The sequence below is a fragment of the Carya illinoinensis genome, chromosome 15 (genome assembly GCF_018687715.1).
Source record: "Carya illinoinensis cultivar Pawnee chromosome 15, C.illinoinensisPawnee_v1, whole genome shotgun sequence".
Lineage (NCBI taxonomy): Eukaryota > Viridiplantae > Streptophyta > Magnoliopsida > Fagales > Juglandaceae > Carya > Carya illinoinensis.
Window position 1 is genome coordinate 35,153,325 of NC_056766.1, and position 27,671 is coordinate 35,180,995.

The 27,671-nt window shown below is 36.4% G+C and overlaps 1 protein-coding gene across 2 annotated transcripts; it reads right to left on the reverse strand.

The window, feature by feature from the left end:
• Nucleotides 1–2,052: 2,052 nt before the first annotated feature.
• Nucleotides 2,053–25,781, reverse strand: LOC122295958 (zinc finger protein BRUTUS). 2 transcript variants are annotated; one of them, XM_043105240.1, is made up of 15 exons: nucleotides 25,367–25,781; nucleotides 23,970–24,179; nucleotides 19,316–19,510; nucleotides 18,868–19,232; nucleotides 18,714–18,776; nucleotides 11,570–11,798; nucleotides 11,102–11,270; nucleotides 9,761–10,996; nucleotides 9,401–9,572; nucleotides 8,992–9,213; nucleotides 8,723–8,860; nucleotides 7,970–8,204; nucleotides 7,784–7,843; nucleotides 2,888–2,959; nucleotides 2,053–2,381 (listed from the first exon to the last, which is right to left on the reverse strand). In XM_043105240.1, exons 1-15 carry the CDS (start codon nucleotides 25,658–25,660, stop codon nucleotides 2,241–2,243), a joined length of 3,801 nt encoding a protein of 1,266 aa, XP_042961174.1. In that variant the 5' UTR covers nucleotides 25,661–25,781; the 3' UTR covers nucleotides 2,053–2,240. The 2 variants fall into 2 exon arrangements, with proteins under 2 accessions (XP_042961174.1, XP_042961175.1); XM_043105241.1 differs by lacking the exon at nucleotides 18,714–18,776.
• Nucleotides 25,782–27,671: the final 1,890 nt, after the last annotated feature.

Sequence of the window (27,671 nt, forward strand, 5' to 3'; positions counted from 1 at the left end):
GAAGAGAAAAATGAGAAAGATGCATGCATGGAAATCCATGCATATGAAACTGTCACAAGCTTTAGGAGACACAGCATTCGGTACCCTTCTTTCAAAGTTGTCTTATTCTTGTTCTCTGCTTCTTTCTTTTTTTTCCTTTTTTCATTTTTTATATACAAAAATATATTTTTCATTTCATTAGGTAATTACTTCTTGTCTATTCTAAAGCTGCTAGTCTAGTGTATATTTATTGCTTATGTGCATATAATTTGCAATGGGCTGTTTCCATGAGAGATGCATTTTCCTCTTGTTCTTATTGTGAGATTATGGGCTTGTTTCTAGTATCAAAATTTCTCATAATTTTTATTTTAAATATTATTCAAATCTAAACATTTTTTAATTTTAATCTTGAACTCTTTCATCTAATCATTAAATAATCATTATAACTTTTTCAAAATTTTAAATAAAACATATAAAATAGTATAACTTTTTGAAATTTAAAATAAAAAAAATAATATTGAAAAAATAATATTTTAACAATATTTTAATTTTATAATATTTTTATTGAACTTTTTCTATCATTTCTTAAAAACTAATAAAACATCTTAACTCAAACTATTTCATTATTACTCACAAAATTCTCATCTTATCTCGTTACCCACCATGCCTTAACACAAAGAGGGCACATATCAAGGGATTATTTCCAGCAATTGTCATCATCCTCTTACCCTTCCACGATGTAATATTAGATAATTAGAGATTATTTATTATATTTTACTTACAAATTTATAATCTAATATCACATTATAAAATAAAAATAAATAAATAATAAATACATCTACACAGTATGCAAGCTCAACTGTATACCAAATTTTTGGGGACGCATTTAATGTATCATGATCCATAAACTGTCGTTTCTCTCTCTTTTTGAATTGTAGAAAATATTTGTACAACAGAAACGGATCTATGGTGGAAATGCCTTCACTTTTCAGTACTTGACTTAGTGTTGGCTCTGACTTCTGAGATTTTCAGAATGGGGTCAGGCTCGGATTGGACTATATGCATTCACTTGTGAAATGTGCCAAGAAATACTACTCCTACAGACTGATTTCAAAAGCCATTGCTTTAACCCAAAATTTATGGCAATACAGTGCCATTAATAACTTGGTCCAACAAATGTAAAGGGAAGTTACAAGCAAGCCTTTCAATCTACCCTTTCCACCATTATAATCAACTGCAGCTGAGGTCTTAAACTCTTGAGACTTTCTTGAGCAGCTCATAAAAAATCTCTGGACTTTAGAAATCAAGGAGGACAATCAGGGATATTGTCGGTATAGGCCCCACGATATTTTCCAACAACTATATTTTCCAACAACTTCTTTTTCCTTTTTATTTTTAAAACACATGGACCCTGTCTACTGTCTATCCATTTTGAGCAGTGCTACATCCACCGAGGATGTAGCACAAGTTGGTCCTAGCTACAAGCAAAATAGGGGTGTGGTGGACAACTTTTGTTTTTTCTTTTCCTAACATCATTCTCGAGCCTTTACAAATTCTCTGCAACAATACAAACACAGTAGTCGAGTTGCATAAATTATATATACATAAATGGAAATGAGAGTCATCTATGACAGTCCCTACAACAGCAAACCAATTAAAAAAAAAAAAAAGTGAAAAATAATTACGCAAGATGACAACAGACTTAGGGGGGCATCATCACCGACGACAGGGTGAGTCAAAAAGATCAGTATCTCAAAGGGCACTATAATCATTTTGATAAGAGCACTCAATGATTAATCACCTAAAATCCATACAAACAATCCTAATGCAGAGATGAAAGTTGATGAACATCTATTACCCATATAATTTCTGAAGCATTTCACTTTGCTCTCGTCAAGCTACCTCTTCATTTTATTTTATTTTATTCATTCCTTTTACACTCTTACTGTTTAAATAACCATTTGTTGCATAAAGGGACCGACATTCGGCTCCAAAACCATTCAAAGGAATCCCAGCTTTAGGAGATAAATTCAAAAGCCAACTGCTAACAAGTTTAATGGCAAGGAAATGAAATTTCAGCCAACGATAGAAACATATATATCAGAATGAAAGTGCGAGTAACGTGGTCAACAAATGGTAGCATTTTAATACCATCTACTACTGTCTAATTTCTTGAATATGCATCTTCAAACCCACAAGTGGATTGGTGAAAATTTTGGATTGGCTATACATGTATTTACAAAACACTGGTATACCTATCGTCAGTGTGCTGTGGAGCAATCGGAATTTGTCGTCTCAATCTTGATCACCCTGGTGTTATACGACCCACAGAATCCGCACTTATGATACAACCAGTGGAACCGTGTGGAACCCTTTTGATCACAGTCATTGCAGAGTATATCCTGGTTTGCCACGTCAACTAAAGTAAGCCTTTTTTACACGAATTGTAACCAAAACAAGAGAATTAACTTAAAACACTGCTGGATGCAGCCTCTTTCATTATCATAATGATGCATGTCTTGGATGTGTCTAGAAATTGGGTATTCAAAATCAACTCAACTACGCTTTAAACAACTAATTGGGCTTAAAAATGGATAATCAGCTAAACCATAATCCCAAGATTAATAATTTCTATATCACATTGGTTGGTTGTAAAAGAATTGTAGAAGAGTTGTAGGTGTATCATTCTTCTAATCTCAAACTAAGTGCAGATGTCTGATCATTTTTAAAATTATCAGAGTTGAGAGAAGAAGTCGTACTAAGAGCTTGCTACAAATTTTTAATACTCCATTATCAAAGATTCTTCTTCAGTCAGTGTATAATAATTTCAATTCTGTAAGAAAATTCTTGGTAATTTGCATTTTCCCATCCCAAGGTTGGAGGTCAGCTGCAATTAGAAGCAAGGTACCTGACAACGATCCCTGTATTCCACTGGAAGCTCCTCAGCAGCCAACAATGCATCAAGCATGCCAAAGTAGACCTGAGTATTTTTCCATAACAATGATTAGCAACAGAAAATAAAATAAGATCCTTCTCTTATTGTTAAGCAGGTAAACGCAAGGAAGCTCCAAAAGTGTTTTAAATTTTTCATATAAAATAATGTCTATAAAGAACCATACACTGTCAGAAACAGCCTGAACAAAATCAGATTAAGAAAGTGGTGAAAGAAAAGGAATTATATTATAGTTCTAACATGAAATTGTAACCACATACCACTAATAATGCATTCGCTATGCAGTAATTTTTTTAGTTCCAGCCCAAGGCATAACTATATTCTTTTGAAAGATTTAATTTTTTTTTTTAAGCAGACTGTTCTGTATTGACCTACAATGAGAATTTCTTGAGAATTGCTTTTTTTTTCATTGGCAACGGGTGCCTGAGAACAAATTCTCAAATAATCCCGGGGAAACACTGGCACTCATCAAGGAGATTCCTGCAAGTACACCTCGGGTAACTAAAGGGAAATCCCCCAATCCAATGACTCCTAGAAATTATTTGCATCTAAAAGGATTCGAACATTAAACCTAGAGGGAACATACCATCAAGACCAAGGCCTTTACCATTTGAGCCAACGGTGAATTTCTCGAGACTTCACAGGACAGGAGTCTTTAACCAGTTGCCTATGGTCAACAGAAGCACCTTATATGTGGTAGGGCTGACCTTTCTTTTGTGTGTGTGTGTGTGTGTATGTGAGAGAGAGAGAGAGAGAGAGAGAGAGAGAGAGAGAGAGAGAGAGAGAGAAGGGGTGGGATTGTTGACCTTTTCTGAGGTAGGTCTGACATGCAAGCTGTTCTATTTCTATTATATGTATATTTGTATGGGCAAGTATGAATTTATACTTAATTTTACATATTTTCCTTGTCTTCTGTACAAGCTTTAGTATCAGGTAAATGTTTATTTTTCTCAAGAAATTCAAAAAGGGTAAACCAAGTGTGAGATGACTATCCATTTGATCAAAGTGGGCTACATCATCTATCAATTTTAATGGGCATTCTGACCTGCAATAGATACAGTTTGACAAAAGTACTGGACCTAAACCTCCCTCCTATGCATCATGATCCCAATTTCACTCTTTTTACGTCATTTACCTCTCCTCCATGACCCCAATCATTTTCAACTTAATAACTCACCCACGCTCACAAGGTGATGCCAAATTTTCATTTAAAATTTGTTTTGTTGGTATTTTGGGAGCATAACTCTCAAGTTATAAAAAAAAGGCACTGCAACATGCAAGCTCCAATCCTTTGATAATGAAAGGAAAACCACGATTTTTTTAGCCTAAAACTTTTTTAATCCCAAATCATTTTCTTTTGTTCTGGACTCCATACTCAGTAATATTCCTGATTCTCATAATAGCTAATCGTCTTTTTTCAACATCTTGTTCTTTTCTTAAGATAATCCTAGGTTTTCTTTTAACATTGCGGTTGCTATGTTTCTTGTTGTCGGGAAGATGAAGCTTTCAGCTGTGAAGTATTACATACGAATGATCTCAGTGATGTTGATTTCATTGCTTTAAGAGCTCCAGTTTGGGAATAATTTTGTTCAAAACCAGAAGGCTGCTACTGAGCTAGAGCCAATAGTCTGAGCTGAGGGGGCTGCGAATGTTGTTGACAGCTTCCTCAAGAAAAAAGTCATTGTCTATCATTCTGATGTGGTGAGGTGGAAAAGGGTCAGTAGTGGTGGCAGAGACATAGGGGGAGGAGAGGCAGTGGTAGTTGGCATCAGCATGCAGGGCCTCAAAAGGTTGTGAATGAAAATTTAAAATCCCTAGTTTTATGGAAAGTTTTCTTGAAAACAGAAGCCTGCTATTGAGGGAGAGCTAATAGTTGAGCTGAAGGGGCTGCGAACATTGTTGACATCTTCATGGAGAAAAAAGTGATTGTCTATCATTCTGATGTGGAGAGATAGAATAAGGGTAATAGTTAGGGGTGGGGGGGTTGGTGTGGCATTGGCATCAACATGCAGGGCCTTGGGGAAAGGATTGTGGTTGATGGAGGAGCTGGGATGGAAGGTGCCATTGAACAGTATACAGAGTGAGAAGAGAACTGCAAGGAAAAGGACTGTGGGAAGGTTGGAGGTGAAACACGCTGTCATTACAAGAAAACTGAGCCGTGTTACAAAGCTTGTGTGATATCCCATATGACAAGGATAAGGGTAGGTGGTATATGGGATCCTACATTGCTTGGAAATGATAAGTTCTTGTTCTTTATAAGGTTCCAATGAGACTCCAATTGTATCATTGACTAGTCCTTTTGGAGTATAGGTCATGTGGTTTCGGTCTTCCATTGGAGCATTACAATTGGTATCAGAGACAGGTTTGAGATTATGCAAACTTTATGGATTGAGTTTTTGGAAATTTGAGGTTTAGAGATTTTGAATATTTCATAAATGATTTTGATGAGATTTGAGGTTTTAGATTTTGCAGACTTTAAGAAATGAATTTTCATGACATTTGGAGTTTTAGATGCAGTAGGCTTATTCTATGGACTGTAGGAAATGATTTTGATGAGATTTAAAGTTTGGATTGTACAAACTTTATGGGATGAATGTTAGGAGAATATGAAGTCTTAGACCTTGCAGACTATAAGAAACTCTCTGTATTACATTTGAAGTTTTAGATGTTGCAAACCTTAAGGATGATTTGATGGTAGTTACGAGGTTAGATTCTACAGACTTTAAGGAAGGATTTTTTTAGGATTAAAGATTTTAGATTTTATGGGTTTTACCAGATCTAATGCTAAGGTAAGATCTGTAGACCTTAAGAAATAACTTTTATGGGATTGACAGTTTAAGAAGTGATCTCGATATGGGTTAAGATTTGCATTCTGTAAATTTTAAGAAGCAATTTGTTTGAAATTTAAGTTTTACATTTTGCAGACTTTAAGCCATAATTATTTTTAGAATTAAGGTTATAGACTTTGTGTAACGCCACAATGGAAGGCTCAAACCACATGACCTATACTCCAAAAAACCTAGTCAATGATACAATTGGAGCCCCATTAAAACTTTATAAAGAGCAAGAACTTCTCCTTCCCAAGCAATGCAGGATCTCATACACCACCTACCCTCAATCTTATCATATGGGGGTATCACAATCTACCCCCTTAAATTCTTGATGTACTCGTCAGGCCTGTCTGTTGTAAGTGGCACGGCTCAAGTCCCACATTTCTGTTTAGAACCTGGCTCTGATACCATTTGTAATTCCCCAATGGAAGGCCCAAACCACATGACCTATACTCTAAAAGGACTAGTCAATGATACAACTGGAGCCTCATTGGAACCTTATAAAGAGCAAGAACTTTTCTTTCCCAAGCAATGTGGAATCCCATACACCGCCTACCATCAATCTTATCATATAGGGATACCACACTTTGGGGATCTAGACAATTGATTTTTATTGGATTTGAGGTTATAAGTTCAACAGATTTTAAGAAATGATTCTTTTCAGATTTGAAGTTATTGGTTGCAGCTGAGAATGAAAGAGAGTATTTAAGAGTAGAAGTGAGTGTGTATGGATTTGGGAGACAAGAAGTCGGGTTGCTATCAAAGTTCACTAAGAGTCATTTTGGTAGGTACTAAAATGGATTAGACTCAAGGTTATCAGAGTACACAATGGAAGCGTGGATTTTGGTAGTATGATGGGTTAAGAGTAAACTCGGTGAGGGTTCGCAAATTATTGACTTGACATCACTTAGTACTTAATTTTAGAGAGTTTTATGTTACTGTTCATACGAGGTTACTATTTATGTTGGGAGTTCTTTTGTTACTCATAGCTAAGAATCTAGGTGAAATTATTATTAGGCTTATAATTCCATTGTTGAGGTTTATTTTTTTGGCTTGAACTGGACACCGAGGTGTATGAAGATTGACCCTAGGTGCGTGGATGTGTATGCCAAGAGGATTAGGAAGTATTTAAGGCACCAGGCAAAAAATATTGGAAAGTTTAGATGTTGGAATATTAGGTTTGACATAATTTTCAAGGATTAAAATGGGCACGGAATGGGTATGAGGGATTAAGTATTTTAGAATTTGCTTTGGATGCAGCAAATTTCAAGAACAAAATCTTTTAAGGCAGGGAGGATGTAACACCCAGGCCCAGCACAAGGCCTAAGCCAAGCGCAAGTTCTATAAAATTGTTTTTTTGATTAATATGTATGGGAAGCCCCCTTGAGATGTTAATGAGTAAATTTTTAATAGGCCACAGGCCCAAAAAAATTTTAACAGGAGCTCACTCTCCAGACCATCAGGACCGGGGCGTTACAGCTTGTGAAGCCAGGGGCAATCAGCCATAGCAGTGTGATTGTTCTGCTGGAACCGTTGGTGGTACATTTGGTTTCTAGTGCTTTGGATTTGTTTCGCAAGTGCTTTTCAGAAGGAATCCAATAAAATGTTAACCATAGAACTGGTTAAGCCCATATTGAAACAGAGCTGAGACTGAATATTATAACTCATGCCTCATGCAAATTGAACAAAAGGGTGACATTAATAAATTTGTAAAATATGGTAACTGGAGAAGAATTATCAACTTGTTTGATGAAGATTGAAGAACATATTAAACCAATTCTAAAAAAAGAAAGAACCTCATTCATTGCCAAAGAAATCAAGCGCCCATGAATTTCAGCATCATCATTAGAGATAAATACATTATTTTTTTCCAGAAGTAACATATGAATAATAGAGAAACTGATTTCACAATCGTAATAATAAGAAAAAGAAGAAGAAAGCGAACAACAACAATAATAATAATATAAAAAATAACAGAAACTCTGGCCAGCCATTAAGGGAAAGGAAAAAGTTCTCTTACCGCCATATCTCCCATAGATTTGCTGCAAATTGGACAGGTGTAGTGACTGCAAGTGTATGCCTAAGAGAACAAAACAAGGTTTGAGACTAATTCAACCACTTCTCTCAATTTCTTTTAAAAGGAAAAAGTATAAAATGAAAAGGTAAAGGAAAGGTGGCAAAACAAAAGCATGGGAGAGAGAAAAACCTGAAAGCAAGCTGAATGCATGTAATGGCCACAAGGAAGAGCTCTGACAGTTGCACTTGATGTGAATAAGAAATCACAGCATATAGGGCAGTTTGTTTCTAAACCTTTCTCCAGGCACTTGTGGTTCACTAACTTAATTCCCAGGCAACAGTTGCACGTCATGCAATGAAAATAGTCAATTCCAAGACCTCTCCCAACCCGGCATAAATTGCAAAATGGGCAGTGATATACAGTCCTGAGCAACAAAAATAGCATTAATAAGTACGTGTTTCTGTGCAAGCATATAAGGTATGAGCACCAAAATTTAAAAAGCAAGTTTTGAGAAAGCAAATTAAACAGCTCACTTTTGATTTTTCACAAAACCTTAATTATCCATTGGGAGTCGCTGTTAGTAACATTAGCAATCCTTATTATTTCAAACTTAAGTGAGATTAATGTTTTGATTATTTACCTTCAAATTATAGGCTCTTAAGCCAGAATGACAATCTTGGACTATATTGTGTTCCAACTATTGTGGAAGGCATGTAATTCGAAGAGAAATATTTGTAAAACCATAAAAATGAAGAAAATACATGTAAAGGTTCAAACAAAGAAACACATTAATTCTAAAAGGATCAAGAAACCTATCCAAAAATTTTCAGTCTATATATACACTGAAAAAAGAAGAGAAGAAAAATATTCTACTGTCCTTTATTACCATACAATTGTTTTGCTTTGAAATTGAATCAGTATTTCCAGTAAGAACTCATGTACCTTTCATCATCAAAAAATTTGCAGATATTGCAATAATAATTCGCCATTGAAAAGCCGTTGCATGAAGGTGTCATGCATGTTGGCCCAACTGCTTGAATGCTTAGGCAGCGCATGCACATCATTTCTGATGTCGCTTTCCTGCAATTATAAAACAGAACATTAGAGGCATGAAAATTGACAACCGAAAAAAAAAAAAAAAAAAATTGATAAGTACCAATATCAGAAAATAACCCATCCATAGAAACATAATAGCAATATCAGAAAATTACCTGTCCATAGAATGATCACTCACATTGTCATGGCAAAACCGACATGTAAAGAACTTGCCACAACAAGTAGCACGAAGTTTGCAGTTTCTTTTATAGTGCTCACACCCAAACACTTGTTTGTCAGGATCTCGAAATGATGGTGAACATCCCATTACATTTCCACCATTAGAAGTCTCCCCGGCTAACGATTTAGGCAACTTCTGCTGAGCCGCAATCCAACGACTAAAAAAAGCAGGTAGTAGTTAGTAATTTATGATTCATGAGCAATAGATGAAGCACCTTCAGATGCCATGAACTCGTTATCCATGTCAAACTGAAGATAAATAAAGCTTTTTGAAAACACCCTAAGTACTAAGTAGACTATCATCTTTTTTGAGTGATCAAAGTAGATATCATTATTAGAACTAACCTAGTCATAAGGTTCTGTACAAGATATGCCTTTCTCCTTGGATCCAGAGTTGAGTCCCGATAAACCTTTCTGATCTCTGACTCAAGCTCATTTTGATTCATTCGGAAAATATCCTTCCAACCAGGCTTGAACATCTGATCACTGTGTTCCAAGCTTTCTTGATGTCCAATACCTGGAACAGAAAAGCACCGAACTCTGTTCAAGCTATTGTACTAGATAAAATCTGCAAATATCACGACATGGTAATTGAGTGAAAGACAACAATAAAACATATAAACATCATGGCCCACTATGGCAATTATATTCATCCATGTAAACTTGAAGCTCGGCAGTACTGCCCAACAGTATGAAAGTAAAAACCTTTTTGAGAAATGCTAGTTTCTGATGCTTCACTCTCTGAAGTTGACACCAGACTTCCTTTCCAACATTCATTAAGCCATTCACTGAACATTGTGTTCTTGGCAGCCTGTTTCCACGTGTCCATCATTTTGTTTTGTTCATCCTGAGTAAGTGCAGAAGTTACCCACGGTAACATTGACTGTAGAACCTCAGCCCCTGTAGTCCCAATAATGCGGCCCACTATTTTGTCTTGCTCCTCCACAGAAAAATGTCTCCCAAACAATGGCCACAGCTCAAGTTCCTCCCTGAAAATATGCTGATCCAAAGTCACTCTTACTGATTTGCACATTCCTTGAAGCTTAGTAGCTAGCTCATTGTATTTCTTAACATAATCACTAGAGCGGGCAGAGGAAAATCCAGTATTATTTCCAGTTAAGTACTCTGTCCTTTGGGCCTTCTGCAAGCTTTCAAGAAGGTGTGAAAGCTCAGAAAGAACAGCAGAAATATCTTCAAATAACTTTTCTTCCTGCTTATGGTCCAGTGTGTATGAGTGACTCACATTATGAAGAGCCTCTTTGGATTCCAATGCTGGAAACACTATGTCGTCCTCAGCATTACTGTGAGCTCTATATAATCCCCACAACAGACGAAATCTCCCAGTGAACTGCCGAAGGAATGTCTCGTCACAGTCACTAAGTTTTCCAGATTCAATGTCTAAATACTCTAAGTCTTTGCTTATAGCTTTATGGAATTTAAATATAGTATCGATTGGTCGTGCTGCACTTCCAATATCAAAAGTGCTATTTTCTGTTTCCCAAACAAAAAGACTGGAGTTGAGAGACGGGGCAGAAGAACTGAAAGACAAGGAACGCAAAGACTTAGCATTACCAAGAGAACTCAATCCCAGATTATTACTGTCTACTCCTAATCCTGGGACACAACAAGGTCGATCATTACAACATTGTTTCTGGTCATTTATAGTCTCTGAAAGATCAGTGCCATTGCTACCATTGGATGACATTGAGACATTTCGTTTGGAAGGTCTTTTAATTTCATCTGCTTTAATTGATTTTGGGCTGTCTCTGCACACTGTGGAGCCACAAGCACAGGATGATCTATGAAAATTTTCTTCGATATCAGCAAGACTTTTAGCAGGACAGCAACCAGTTGCATTTGGGGACAAACATAAACCCTGATTACGAGCCTTGCAAGCCCAACCAGAAAACAGCGTTACAAGAGCTGCATCTGTTGCTGGAGCTGAATCAAAGAACTAATGTCAGAACTAATATACATTATACATTTTTTTTAATATTAGTTGTTTAATCATCTTTGTAGAAGCAACATAGGAAATGGATGTAGAACCTGCCAACTGCATGTTTTCAAGGAATTCCCTGGTTTCATCTTCGGTCAACGATCCTACCAGCCATGGCAAGACACGCTCAATCAATTTCAAGGGCATCATGCACAAGCTTTGATACAAAAGTTCCCGCTGTCTTTTGAAGCTAAAGTGCTTTTGAGCAAGAGGAAGAACCTAGATATGGAGGTAGCTTAGCAGATATCTTAAAAAGCAATGGGAATATTTGCTATTCTAGGTTTCTACTTTCTAGTCATGTTACATGGCTTAAGCCATACAGCAATACAGTACAGCTTCAGATACCATATTCACATAAATCGAAACAGATGATGAGACAATTTTTTAATCAACCTCACACAAACTATCTGATCACTTTCATACATTATCACATTGCTCAACTTCCACAAAATCCTAACTAGAATTCCTGGGCACACTGCATAAATTGATGATGGTTCTTGCAACAGCAAATAACTCACCTGAACTTCCTCATTGTGGAAGTGCCGCTGTATAGTTTCCAATATATGATCTGCATGCGAGCATAACTTTGCATAAAACTCAGCAGCTGAAGTGGAGGTTTCTCCTGCACTTTGTATGCTTTCGATCAGATACCTAAACTCATTGAACTGGCTTTCTTCTTCTGCGTGTTCCTGGGAAAAAGAAAATTCCCCATCTACTGCAGGAAAGATGACCTTGTCCTCAGCAATACTGCAACCAGATAAAGAATCATATGAAGAGAGTTCTTTTTTTTTTTTTTTTTTTATAAACATATGAGAAGAGTTCTTAATTATGTGCAATAGTAGCACCAGTTTACTTTTTTGCATCAAAGGGGCAGTACCCCAAGTATAGGCCCCCGGGGTGTGCACAAGAAAACACTTGGCTAGGAAGAATAGGGGAAAAAAAAAAAAACATATACTCAATATAATTAGAAAGAGTACCGCTACGGACACAAAGGGATCCCTTTACATACTAACGTGGCAATACTGCCACGTGAGATTTTTTTTTTCATTGGGACAAAATTTGTCCAGTTCCTTTACCTTCACTCCTCCCACATCCAGCCTTTGAGCATCATCGACCCTTCTTTTCCTAGTATTTTCCCAGTTCCTTTGAGCTTCATTGTCCCCTTTTTCTCTTCTTCTTCCTTTTTTTTTCTGTTTTTTCCCTACATCAAGTTCTTTTCCCCATTCATTTCCACTTGGCATTTGTTGTCTTCGTTATTTTTGCTATTTGTAGTCGTCACTGGCATCATCACTAACTTGTCACTTTCCACCATAACCCTCAAATCCCAATCCCATCTTGCTATTTTCACAGCCTCAAAGAAAAAAAAAAAAAAAAAAAAAAAAAGGTGTAAAAGGAAGTGACCCACCAAACCAAAGACCACAAAGAAGCAGCCCCTCAACCCCATACAGAAGCCAAAAGCAACAAATAAAACCTACAGAGAAGCTCCAGAGCCTCAAGTCCCTCAACTATCTCCTTCTCAAAGAAACCTTTAAGTGCAAACAACAAATCAAGTCCTTGGAACAAGCCAATGAGTCCTTGGAGCTATGAGAGAGAAGGGCAAGATTGATGGGTTGGTGAGAGAGAAGGGAGAGATTGTGTGGTATGTATTTTTTCAAAGACCTAGATGGGTGAAACGGGTGTTGGGCATGTTGGGTTGGTGAGAGAGAACGGCGAGATTGAGAAAATGAGCTATGAGAGAGAGAGAGTTTGAGATTGGGTTTTTGAAGAAAGCGGGTTGTCGGAAAATGGACCGGGCGACGGGGAATTGGCTTTAAGTCTCTGTCTGGAGAGCTCTGGGAATGGGAGGGAGAGAGGGATGGGTACAAAATTAACTGACATGGCACAAATATAGACATGCCACGTTAGTTTGTGGAATCCCTTTGTGGGATCCTCTTGTGTCTTTAGTGTTAAGCCAGGGACATCTACAGCCAACATCCAGACATAAAAAGATTAAGGATCTAAGTTAATGCACCATCTTCTAGCAATTTTCAAAGTTCCCTGCATTAAGTTCATTCTGCACGTGTTTGTGATTCAGCTCATGATAGCTCGTCTGGAATTCAAACAGCATGTTTTCAATTGGAAGGGCCTAGTTTATTGAATATTGTACTTTGTGGATATTAATCGATGTCAAGCTTCAGACGTTTGAAAGTAGAATCAAAGACTTTTGTTTTTTCGTATGAGGGGGTTAATTTTATTCGCATTACTAAGAGAAGCAAAAGGGTGGTCAAGTTTGTTTCCCTTAGTGTTTCGGCAGTGTCATGGGTGGTTAAGGTGATGGAGGATTGCTTGGCTCACCCTTGGCATGCTGGTTTTGTCAAAAAGCTGAGGGATGGTCATGGTGTCCTTATTATTCAGCGCCTTGCAAATTCAAGGGGGCGCTTTCTATTACTAGATGATTATGGGATTGGGAATAAGAGGGGTTCTCTGATTATTCCTAAAGGTTTGAAGGGTAGAGTTTGGGAAGATTTCGTGTTCAATGCTCTCATAGTGGTTGGCTCTAAAGTCTCTGTTTCGGTTGATGAAAACAGAACTCAAACTGCCCAGGCTTTTCAAGCTCAGGTTAGCTAAGGAGGGGTTTGATGGTTCATTGCCCTCAAGGAAGGCTTCCCTTCCTAAGGGTACTTCATATGCTTCGGTCTTGAAGAAACCGGCAAATTTCTGACAGGAATCATTTTTCACAGTGAGTAGGATGTTAGGCAAAAGAAAGGGAAGGTTATTGGCAGTGAGGTTCAAAATGGGTGGCAGTCTTCATCGCATGTTGACAAGTGGCATCACAAGGAGGGATATGGGGGGGGCCGTTCACATTCTGTAGTGATACGGACAGTGGGAGAAGTTAAAGGAGTGTTATGGGCTGCTAAAGCAGAGTTATTAGGAGTTATGGAGATGGTTACAGGCTTAATGACCAAAATAGACACAAGCCTGAATTTGGTCATGGGCCTCAACAGGGAGAAGAATAGCTCACTTCATTTAAACCCATCCTCTGTAGATACTAAGTCTAAGATGGCGTTTGCAAGTGGCAATAGGCCGAGCCCAACTAAAACGGATGGAGGCCAGACTTCGAAGCCCGTTTCTAAAACTTGGCAGGTCAAACACCCTATCGAGTCCTCCTCCTCAGGCCCAAGTGAGAATGCCTCATTTATCACCGGCAATCATTCAAGTTATATCTCCAATGACCGGCGACCATCCTATTCCTATGTTAGTGTCAATCTCCGTCTCGAACATGGAAATAAATGGGGGAGGAGCCGTGGACACCCTTGTGGCCGCGCAAACTGAGTCTTTTCCCGATCCTCAAGGTGTTTCTTGTGTCCCCAACCTGACCGATGCTTCCCAGCTGCCATCTTTAGTTTCTGGTGAAGCCACATCTGACGAGTTTGTGAGAGTATCTTCCCTATTGAATGTCAAGGAGGATTTTTGAAGAGTTTTGTGTACTACTAAGGATGAGGTTTTGGCCATTTCAGATGAGGGGTCTATTGAAGATCTTGATTTACAGATGATATGCATGGGACCTAGGGTGGAGGCTTCACCTAATGGTTTAAAAGATGTGGGGGAAGTGCCTAGTCCCATTTGCTCTTTGCCTCCAGTGTATCCTTGGGAAGGAGCTCATTCTGAGTAGGTGTTGCAAAAGGTGGATGAAATCCATGATTGTATAGGGATTTCATGTGAGGGATTCGAAGAGCAATTTAAAGCCCTTCTTATCACCATTGATGCTGGTCGGCCTTTCTTGTCTAGATCCTGCTCAAAAAAATAAAGAGAGCTTAAGAGATTGATTTGTTCTATCAATTATGATGCAAGGGAAGGTAGTGCTAGTAGAGGTAGGCACAAAGACAGGGCAATCAACAGTGTCTTATGAAGCCAAAGATTCTCTCTTGGAATGTACGGGGATTGAATGACGAGTGTAAGCACCTTCGGGTAAGAAATCTGATTCAGTAATGGAAAGTAGATGTCATTTGTTTGCAAGAGACTAACCTGAAATCAATAGACAGAAATATTATAAGTAGTTTGTGGGGTTGTTCCTATGTGGGATGGGCTTCCTTAGCTTCTTAGGGGGCTTTGGGGGGTATTGTTTTGATGTGGGATAAGAGAGTTGTTAATCTGGTGGATGAATTTGTTGGGGAATTTCTGGTGGCTTGTTCTTTTATGAATGTTACTGATGGCTTTGGATGGAGCTTTGCTGGTGTTTATGGGCCTAACGTTGATAGTGAAAGAAGCTTTCTTTGGGATGAGATTGCTGGTTTATGCAGTTGGTGGGAGGGTGTGTGGCGTATTGGTGGTGATTTTAACATCACTAGGTTTCCTAGTGAAAGGTCAAGGGATTCTCGTTTTGGCCCAGCTATGGCTGAGTTTTCTGATTTAATCTTGAATTGGACTTGGTTGACTTACCTTTGGCAGGGGGTGATTTCACTTGGTAGAATGGGAGGGCATGGTCCAGGTTGGACAGATTTCTTGTTTCCCCTTCTTGGCAGGCACACTTTCCTGACTTATGTCAAAAATGTCTCCCTAGATTAAGCTCCGATCATTTTCCCATCCTCTTGGACTGCGGGGGTATTCGTGAGGAGCAGAGATATTTTAAGTTCAAGAACATGTGGCTAAAAGTTGACGGATTTGTAGAAAAGGTAAGAGAGTGGTGGTCCTCTTATCAGTTGTTGGGTACACCCAGTTTCGTTTTAGCTGGTAAACTCAAGGCTTTGAAAAAAGATTTGAGGAAATGGAATGAGCAAGTATTTGGGAATTTAGGGGGTCAAAAAAGGGAGCTAACTTGCTTTGATGAAAAAGAAGCTGTCGGGGTTTTATCGGTTGATGAAAAGGCAAGAAAACTGGGCGTTGCTACTGAACTGGAATAAATTACACTCATGGAGGAGATTGCTTGCGACAAAAGTCTCGGGCCCTTTGGTTAAAGGAAGGGGACAAGTGCACCAAATTTTTTCATAGAGTTGCCAACTCTCATTGAAGGAATAATGCCATAGAGGTGCTCAACTGGGAAGGTAATGTCATTACGGAACAATCTGAAATTCAGGATCACATTGTTCCTTTTTATAAAAAGCTCTTAATGGAGCCTTATTCGTGGCGTCCTAAAGTTGATGGATTGGAGTTTTATCCAATCGACCAGCAGAGTGCCCTTTGGTTGGAAAGAATGTTTGAAAAGGAGGAGGTGTACAATGTGATAAGAGGAATGGAAAGATAAAGCCCCAGGACCAGATGGTTTCTCCATGGCATTTTTTCAGGTATGTTGGGACATTGTTAAGGATGACATCGTGAAGGTTTTTCTTGAATTTTACTCATTCATGAAATTTGAGAAAAGCCTTAATGCTACATTCATTATATTCCAAAAAAAGTTGGGTCCGTGGAGGTGAAGGATTTTGGTCCCATCAACCTTATTAGTAGTGTTTATAAAATCATTTCGAAGGTACTTGCTAACCATTTGAGTGTGGTTATGGGGAAGATTGTCACAAAATTTCAAAATGCTTTTATTAAGAGTAGACAAATTCTTGACTCCATTCTTATTGCTAATGAGTGCTTGGAAAGTAGAATCAGAGGTGGCATTCCCCGCATCCTTTGTAAATTGGATATGGAGAAGGCTTTTGACCATGTCAACTGGGACTTCTTAGTTTACACTCTTGGTAGGTATGGTTTTGGAGAAAGGTGGAGTAATTGGATGAAATTTTGCATATCTACAGTTAGATTTTCAGTTTTGATCAATGGTACACCAGCTGGTTTTTTTAACAGCTCCTGGGGATTGAGACAAGGGTATCCGTTGTCCCCTTTTCTTTTTGTTTTAGTCATGGATGTGTTGAGCAGAATGTTGAAGGCGGTGGTGGATAGGGAATTCATCTCAGGCTTCTCAGTGGGCAGCCCTTCATTTGGCTGCATTAACATCTCTCATCTACTCTTTGAGGATGATACTTTGATTCTTTGTGAGCCAAATTCTGACCAGAACCGTTCTTTATGGGCCCTCCTACTATGTTTCGAAGTTGTATCCGGTTTAAAGGTGAATTTATCGAAGTCTGAAATGATCCCTGTTGGTTTAGTTAATAATCTAGAGAAATTGGCTAATATCTTGGGCTGTAAAGTCTCCACCTTGCCTTTGAAGTATCTTGGCCTCCCTTTGGGCGCACCTCACAAATCCAAGGCTATTTAGGAAGGGATTTTAGAGAAGATTGAGTGTCTATTGGCTGGTTGGAAAATGATTTATTTGTCCAAAGGCGGTAGTCACTTTAATCAAGAACACCTTATCTAATCTCCCAACATATTTTTTATCTCTTTATCCTTTGCCTATGGGTGTGGCCAATAGAATGGAAAGGATATTTCGAGATTTTTTGTGGGGCGGTATGGAGAATGAGAAGAAATTTCATTTGCTTAAGTGGGATAAGATTTGCACCCCTCTTTCATTGGGTGGTTTGGGGATTAAAAAGCTGAAAACTTTCAATAAGGCACTTTTAGGGAAATGGCTGTGGAGGTATCATCAAGAAGGGGATGCTCGTTGGAGGTTTGTTATCGATGCCAAATACGGTAGTACTTGGGGTGGTTGGTGCTCCAATGAAGTAAGAGGGGCATATGGTGTAGGAGTGTGGAAATTCATTCAAAATGGTTGGGAGGAGTTATACAGTAATTTCAGATTTGAGGTGGGTAGAGGAAACAGGATTAGTTTTTGGCATGACTTGTGGTGTGGGGATGAGGCCCTGAAAAATGTTTTCCCCTCTTTTCAGAATTGCTTTGAATAAGGATGCATCCATGGCAGATTACATGGATAATTCCACTGGTTTTATTCAGTGGTCAGCTAGCTTTATTAGAGATTTCCATGATTGGGAAGTAGGGACATTACTGATTTTTACAGCTTGCTTTACGCTTTAAATATAAATTCTGGAGGGGAGGATAGATTGCTTTGGAAGCAGATTGGTAACAAGAAATTCTTGGTTAGATCTTTATACAAGACATTGGTGTCACATTCTTCCACTGCTTTTTTTCCTTGGAAAAATATTTGGAGATGCAAGGTACCTCTTAAGGTGGCTTTCTTCGGGTGGTTGGCTTCTCACGGGAAAATTCTTACCATTGATAAGTTAGAAAAGCGTGGTATCGTTGTATTGGATTGGTGCTTTATGTGCAAAAAATGGGGCAAATTGGCAGATCATCTTCTTCTTCATTGTGAAGTGTCAAAGGCTTTGTGGGATGAGGTATTTGCTAAGGCGGGAATTGCTTGGGTGATGCCCAATAGGGTGGTGGACCTCCTTGAATGTTGGAGAGGGCTTCTAGGAAATCGTCAGATAGCAACCATTTGGAAGATGGTCCCTCTTTGTCTTATGTGGTGCATTTGGAATGAGAGGAACGGGCACTGTTTTGAAAATAGAGAACATTGGGTGGAAGGAATTAGAGCTTTCTTTTTCATACTTTGCTTCTTTTGGCTTCGACTATTGTTTTGGATGGGAATAGTCTTAATGACTTTTGTAATGTTTTTCAGGGTTAGCTTGTAATTAGACGTCTCTCTATGCACATTTCTTGTGTATTTGGGCTATGCCTAATTACGTTTATTAAAAAATTTCTTACTTATCAAAAAAAAAAGTTCATTCTGCAGGAACCACATTAGCATAAATTGAGCATTCACCAAATTTCCACTTTGCACCATCCTACCTTCTGACTTCTCCAACAAGCCACCAACCATACAACCTCTGATATAATGTAAGGACACAAGTATTGTAAAAGACAAAAGAAAGTTCTCCAGTACATTAAATAGTTCAAGAAAAATGATATCAGGTAGCGACATGATAAAACAATAAGCGAATACCTGTGAAAGATGCAAACTTCAGCAATAAATTGCAACCTCGCATTAAAAGCTGACAGATTAGTGAAATCTCCAGAAACTTGTATCTTCCTGGCCTCCTCTGCTATCTCATTCAACTCTCTTTTAATGGCATTATGCCAAAGCAATATTTCATTTATCGGATGTGATCCTGAAGTTTCTAGAACACCATGACCTGACTCTAGATATTTCCTTTTCCCAGTCCTGGTGAACTCACATGCACAATTTACTTTCTCCATTTGATGAATTACTGTGCTTGAACTAGAATCTACACATCGCAGGTGAAGTTTATCTACATAGCTTTCAACTGTGTTACGACTGCTTTTCCCTTCCATCCAGGTAAAAACAACCTTCAATAGAAAAGATCTGTCATAAGCTAAATATACGTGGTAAATCACACAGAAATAATTCAATTCTCTGAAACAAACTCTACCCCTTGAAGAAGCTTTTCCGCTGGGACAATCTTACTTAAGCACTTGTGCAGATCCCGACGTTCGTCAGGTGAAATGGAGGTTGAAAGCCATGGAAGGAACTCTGCCATCATATTCACCGGAATGCTGCACAAGAACTGCCAGACCAAAGAGGCCTGCTCTTCGAGCGAAAACTTTTCAATAAGCAAGGGGAAGACCTGGCATTATCAAAGGGAAACAGATCAAAACCATTTTTGCATTCCATGATATCCAAAAAAAAAGTAAAAAGGAAAGGAAAATTATCTGGGTGAACAGATTTTTGACAGCTAAAGAGTTACAAAGTCTACTATAATATTTGTAAATACATTATATATATATATATATATATCTCAGCCTGATTGCTTTAATATGATTGACATATCTTGACAATGATAATGAATGCACAGTCTTGAAACACATTGGGAATTTTTTTTTTTTTAATAGGTGAGACACATTGGAAATTTTTTAACCATTCAATGCAGCAAGTGACAAAGGAAACAATAGAAAATCTTCATCTCCAGGAACATCAACCTCTTACATCACGTTTTATTTCCTTATAATTTTGTCTGTTCATATTTCACTCCAAGACATGCAAAATTAAGAAGTTTTAAGTTGGCTTTACACATTAGTCGTGGCATTTTGCTACCAGTTAGGGTGAAGATATAATACCCCAGATATAAGAAAGTAGTGAATAGGATCACACGTTGCTGGTGAAGGAGAATATTTTACCCTTTCTAATGAACTTCAAAGGACTCCAATTGTAACATTACTTAGTACTTTTAGAATATCAGTCTGGATGTGGTTTGGGCCTTCATTAAATCGTTAAAAATGGTATTTAGAGTCGATCCTAACCATAAGTGTTGGACTTGAGCAATGTCGCTTATGATGAAACAAAACGGCTTGACGAGGATATCGAGGATTTAAGGAGGTGGGAGATTTTAATACCCCAACTTGTGTATGATGGTAAATGGGATCTCACATTGCTTGAGAAGAAGAAGTTCTTACTCTTTATAATGAATTTCAAGGGGCTTCAATTGTAATATTAATTAGTCTTTTTGAAGTATAGACCCAAAAGTGGCTTGGGCCTTCTTTAGATCGTTACATCGTTACAAAAGATGACCACCAAAAGCTATGTATTTATGGATTTTACATGGAAAGATGGTTCTTGTTAATGCACCAGGTGTGTTCCCTGATTTTTTAAGGTTGTGTTCGAAGATTGATTGCATTCCTTTTTTTAAGAAATAACAACAATGAATTTTTTTATCGGTAAACAAAAATTTTATTGATGATGTTGATGGACATAGCCCAAGTACATGGGGCATATCCAGGAGCGACACCTACACAATAACAACAATGAATTTTATTAATTCCAAAGCGGAGAGTCCATTGATCACCAATTACTTCATTGTGAGATTGCCCAGATCTTGTTGGAATGAATTCTTTGCTCGGAAGGGATTAGCTTTGGTGATGCCGAAAAGGGTAATCGACCTCCTAGCTTTTTGGTTCAGTGCAACTCTCAGATTGCAACAGTATGGAAGATGGTTTCAATTTGTCTATGGTGGTGTATTTGGAGGGAGAGGTATAAAAGAAGCTTTGAAGATCGAGAGCGGTCGATGGGCCGGCCTAGAAATCTCTTTTCAATATTTAACTCTATTGGTTGATTGTACTTGATTTTAATAACACAACTTTTCATGAATTCCTTGTATCACTAAACTAGCACGCATAGGCAATGCTCTTCTATGTCCCATAAAAATTTCTAGCACACATACTAAACTAGCACATGGACCTTTGTCTATTTTTATGATCATAAAAATTTTGTTTATTGATAAAAAAACGAAAAAAAAATTAAAAATTTAAAAAATTAAAAAAAAAAAAATAACTCCAGTAATGTTCTTTCCTGATTTCCAAAATAGAGGATGTTGCGTTCATTCTAAATAATCTACATTAGGCATGACAGAACCATCAACCGTACATCTACTTACCTCCCTTGCCGCCATTAACTCCATCACTCAAATGATGGAAGTTTTTTCACTCTTCTTGCACATAGAACACCAATCTTTTTTTTTTTTTTTATTAACAGATAGAACACCAATCTATCCCCATAAGGTGCATCCTCCTTACATTATACATGTAATAATCTTCCCTAGCATCGCCTCCTCCCCCTTACATTATCCACTCTTGATAGAGCCTTGTTTCTCCATTTACTTCTCTAAGGAAATGAGCGTTCAACCACGGGATGCAATAATCGATAGAAAGAGAGGTAAACTTTTTTCTGTTTCAAAGAATCCACCCCATGTGATTCTCACATTTTCCCCTAAATCTGAAAGAATACAGGAGGTTGAGGAGCATAAACCGATTCCACTTCTCAAACTAGCACTAGCCTGATAAAGGATACACTCAAACGATTAATTACCTTTAATAGAGCCCTTTCAGGAAAAGATTTAATCTCAAACTTTTTCTATTTCAATGAATCCACCCCATGTGATCCTCATACCTTCCCCTAAATCTGAAAGAATACAGGAGGTTGAGGAGCATAGACCGATTACACTTCTCCATCTAGCACTAGCCTAATAAAGGATATACTCAAACATGGGATTAATTACTTCCAACAGAGCCCTTTCGGGAAAAGAATTAACCTCAAACGTGGGAGAGACATTTATGGTGATAAAGTGGTGTTGTATTTGCAGGCAAAATGGGGAATCTGTGGATCACCTTTTACTCCATTGTGACCTTGTGAAAAATTTTCCCGATTTGCTTGATGTAGCATGGAGAGAAAGAAATTACTGAAGTTTTCAATATAGTACAAGAACCGTAGAAGACCTCAAACTTCCTGTTTTCAGTTTCTCTATAACATTGGATGACAACCCACTTATGTCCTTATATCTTTTAACTTTCAAGATTTTGTTGATCACTTTTCTAAATCTCATTAGGTGTATCTGATGTACACTCTGTGTACCTCGTAAATGTCTTATGTTTCTTTTTCTTCATCATCAGTAAAACTATCTTGTAAAAAAAAATATGACCAACAAAATAAGCTCTAGACATTAGATAACGATAATAAATAGTATCAGACACGGACAAAAAGTCCCCAAAACCAGTCTTAAAAAGAAAAGAAGAAGAAAGAAGTATTGTGGGTTGTTTATTTTTCCCTTGTGTCTTGATAGTCAGATCCGATGCAAGAATCAATGCAATGCATGTACTTGTCAAAAAAAAAAAAAATCAATGCAATGCATGTGAAACCAGTAAGATAAAGGTTGGACAACACTCTTTTACGCATTGGATTCATAAAACACCACTAAACTATTTTTTTAATTCCTCTGCCTGCCCCACTCCCCACACAGCATTTCTTTATGCATTGTACCCCAATCAATACTTCTACACAACCAATGAAATGCCTGCATTTACTATGTGGCCCCATTTTGTAAAGAATTATGTTCACATGACCACACGTTCCCATCTATGCTCTCAGAATTGCATAATACAGCAGATGCCTATTCTAACTACCCAACTGGGACCAAGGTGTACAACGTTGTTTAATATCCTCATGCCTATTTAGAGATGGTCAGCTAAAAAAGCATGAAATTTTCCTTGCTAAATCATCATATTAGTTTCTCTTTGGATATTTAACAATAGTTCCTAGCTATATCATCATTAAAGTTTGTATTACCGTACCGATGCAAGTCATGCTACGTCTTACTGAGATAATAGCAGCATCTTTCTGGTATGCTGAATCAGATATACATGATTAATGATAATTTCCCGAAATCGGACTCATCAGTAAAATTTAAGAAATAACCAAGTATAGTTGAGTGGAATTAACACTCAACAATAAGAAATAGAAATAAGAGCGAAACAAGTCTGTTCACACCATAAAACATTCAACAAGAATCAATAAATAACAAACAACCTGCAGTGCTATTTGTAGCATATAAGTAGACTACTGAACAGCTGTTACAGAGAAAATCATAATAGCATATTAGAAAGCCAGAAACCCAGCTGTTTTAATATCATTGTCTGGTTAAATATATTATTAATTCTTTTTTAATAGTTAATAAGAATTTTATTACCAAGCATAGGCACAGCCCAAGTACAAAATATTAATTTTATTATCTCCTGAAAAGTAATTGAAGTAGCTTAGTTGTTCCAAAATTTATCACAACGTACTGCTTTAGGACATGCTTAGGGAATGAGATGAGATGCAAATTTTGTGAATAGTAGTAAGATGGTTTGTAAATAGTAGTGAGATAGTTTGAATTGAGTATTTTTTGGGTTTTGGGAAAGGAGAGAAAAAAAATTGAATAAAAATTATTATAAAGTTAAAATATTGTTAGAATATAATTTTAGAATATTATTTTTATTTAGAGATTTGAAAAGGCTTAATTGTTTTTTATTTTTTGTTTGAAAGTTTGGAAAAATTGTAATGATTAGTTTGAAAGTATTTGTATTTGAATGAAGTTTGGGAAGAAGATACGATGAGAAAAGATGAGAATTTTGGAATGGAAACTTTTTCCAAATAAGCCCTTAAACATTGACTCTCATCCCAAGGAAGGTACTACTTTATTATTAGCAAAATTGTTTACTTGATAGCAGTCGGAATACACAGGTTAGAAAACCAAACAGCAGCAAATGAAGCAGTACCTGCTCTTCTTCCTTCGCCATGTGTTGGCTAACTGATGTATGCAGAACTCCTGTACAAGAAGCTAGCTCTCTTGGAAAATTTTCATCACATTGTGCACTAGAATTCAGCAGCTCAAATACGTGATAAAAAAGATTGCTTTCACCCTTGTGTTCAAGGGAATATGTTTGTGCTACGTTCTTCACACGATTATCAAGAGCTGGAAAGATTACCTGCACTTTCAGCAAATCACGTTGTCATTAATTTTTATATATCAGAACAGGATATAGAGACAAGATGGCATCATCCAAATACTGCTTCATCAAATATGAGTAGATTCAGTAGCCATAAAGTAGATATGATCCATGTATCTAAACAACTAGTCTAAAATATCACCTCAAGATTTCAAGGGAGTTTTCCTAAGTCGCTCATCCCGGAAACATAGATCAGATTTTATGAATCAGATGTTACGTTCATAGATGTCCCATTGTAACTTATACAGCAATAAATTGCAATAAGGAAATCCCAATAGGGAATACTGAAGAATTTCAGCTTGTAGAATACAGATCAATATTTTTATGCCATCCACAATATATGATTTTTATTTGCACGCCCACTGCTGTTTGCAAGAAAGAACTATGTATGATAAACTTCTTTTTTTTTTTTTTTTTTTGAGAAAAATGTATGATGAACTTGATACAGTCACCTTCCTGTCAATGCTTATATATGTTAATGCGTGGCGTTCCAAAAATCATATAATATATATATATATGAGCTTATCAATCGCTAGGATTTTGTCCACCCAAAAAAAAAAAACAAAAGGATGTATCTGAAAACAATACAACTGGATAAACCAAAGGGTTTGTGCCGCTAACTACCAAACAGGAGACAGCCAATTCTATACGCTACGGTTTTATTTTGAGTCTGTGTCCAGTTATATTTCATAATTCTTATCAACTAAAGAATGTTTAGGGAATCTAGAAAACTTTATATCTATGCTAGATACAGTTATATATCATGACGATTCAGAAGTCATCACTTTTTCCAAGAGTTAGCACTAAAAGTTATATGAATCATACAAGTAGAAGAGATGCAAAGTGAAAATAAAATAAGTATTTGAAAATATATTCGGATTTTAAACTTAACTTTTGTATGGCATCATCAAACTATTGAGTAGGTCCCGAATTAACAATACGTATAAATAAATAAACATTTACATCAGTAAAGATGACTTCTATAATTTATAAATAAATCAATCAATCTTTGCAAAAAAAAAAATAAATAAATAAATTTAAGGAGAAAAGGCTATACATATATCGAGAAATTGCAACCAAATATCATGTTACAAACTTTGCATTGCTTTCTCCATTTTCCGAGCGACCAGCATAAGATGGACATTTAAGAACCAAAGAAAATGTACCTCGTCTTCAGCATTGGAGTGGTGCATGTAAATAGACCGCAAGAAATGGTACCGCTCGAGCAGCGGACGGATATCGCTGCGCTTCCCCGTGGCGAAGGCCATAGCGGATCGGTGAAGCGCGTCGAGCTCATTGCGAATCGCTTTGTGAAAGAAAAAGAAAATCAGAATCGGAGACACCAGCTCCATCTCCGAGACACTCAAACGACCTTTGGAAGACGAAGGCGCGGGCGAAGACGAAGAATCGACCTTGCTCACCGAATTCGTCAGCACCGCGACTCCCCCAGGCATCGCCATCTCTTTCTATCTCTCTCCCTACTATCAACAAATATTTCTTGGAAATTCTCAAAACTTTCTCGGGAAAACTCTCTCTCTGTAGCTTTGGGCAGTTCAGCGGAGAAGAAGGGGGAAGTTTGGTTACACTGATAAGAAGTTTGAGGAGAGAGAGAGTTTTTATAGTTCACTTGGTGCCACGTCGGCGAAGGTTTGCCAAAGGTCGATAGTGATGTCAGCAAATGTTGTCATGTGATAAGCACGTGATACCGTGGTAAAAGAGGATAAAAAAAGGGCACGGAAAGCCTGTCCTGCCGTCCACTCCACACAGCTTATCTTGTCTGAAAGGAGGATTGTTCATAATCATTTTATATTATATATTTTATATATTTTAATATTATTTTTTATTTTATTTTATTTTTATTAAACTAATTAAATTATTTTATTTATCACACATATATCACATATTTATTATTAAAAAAATAAAAAACAAAATTAAAATAGACTTAATATGTAGTGTTTAAAAATGATAAATAGAATTATTCTTTTGTCAAATTGAAAAATATTAGAGAAAAACTATAAAATAAAAAATAATTTGTACAATTTTTAGTATGGATAAATTTTTTAAATTTTTTTAATTAATTATAGGAAAAATGAAAAAAAATTAAAATAGATGTAGTATGTGGTGTTTAAAAATGATAAATAGAATTATTCTTTTGCCAAATTAGAAAAAATTAGAGAAAGATTATAAAATAGAAAATAATTTGTACAATTTTTAGCATGGGTAATTTTCTTACATTTTTTTAATTACAAATTTAGGATTTATATAAAAATAACTTTTAATAATAAGCTCTACTTTTTTCAAAAGAAATACCCAAGATTTGAATATCTTAAAATTATATCCAACATTATTCCTAAAAGTAGAAAATATTGTATTAAAATATTATTTACCTCAATTCCCAGCCATCAATTACGCCTCGTTTTGATGTTGAGATAATATGAGATGAAAAATTTGTGAATAGTAATAAAATAGTTTAAATTAAGATATTTTACGAGGGTTTTCAAAAATAAGAGAAAAAATTGAATAAAATATTATAAAGATAAATAATGTTATAATATTATTTATGTTTTGAGATTTTTAAATTTTGATTTGTTTTTGTGTTTTGTTTAGAAGTTTAATAAAATTGTAATAATTAGGTAATAATTAGATAAAAAAATTAAATATTTAAAATTAAAAAGTGTTTGTATTTTAATGATATTTGAATGTTGAGCTGAGATAAAATGATATGAGTTAAGATAAGATTTTTTATCTCATCTCAACATTTCTACCCACTTAGATAAATTTCTTTTTTTGAGTATACAATTTCTAAAACATAAAGCACATTAGAATTCAAGTCCAATGTGTAAATTGTGACATTTATTAATCTTTAAAAAATTAAAATATCAAAAGCTTTGTTTTTAAATATCAATAAACAGGTTTATAATTAGATCATTTGTACCTGAGCAATGCTACGTACAATTCTCATTTGAGAACTGCAATATAAGTTTATATAATTTTATTTTTAAAATTATAAAAATATCTTTTTTAAAATGATATTTTTTCTCATTTAATAAAGAGTATGCACATGCAATCTCTACCTGGGAACTGTAAGTAAAATTTCTCTTTTTTTAAAGAGAGTTTTTTTTCTTTGATTAAGATTTTAGACTGCATCTTTTTATTCAAGTCCACCGCAAACATGTCAAGCTACAAATCTCAATTAAGAAAAATGAGTAGGTATTACCTCAATGGTTAAATAAAGGGCTAATTTTACACGTAAAACTATTTTTACAATAATTTATACAACCATGTTTTAAATTGGAATAATGTTATATGAACCTATGGATTACCAATGATTTACCATTTTTTTTTTAATTTTTTCTTAGTGATTAAGTAATTGAATATTATTGAGTTTATGTTTTTTTTATAAAAGAAATATTTAAAGATATTAAAAAAATGAATAAAAAAAATCTAAAATACCCTTATCGGTTGATTCTT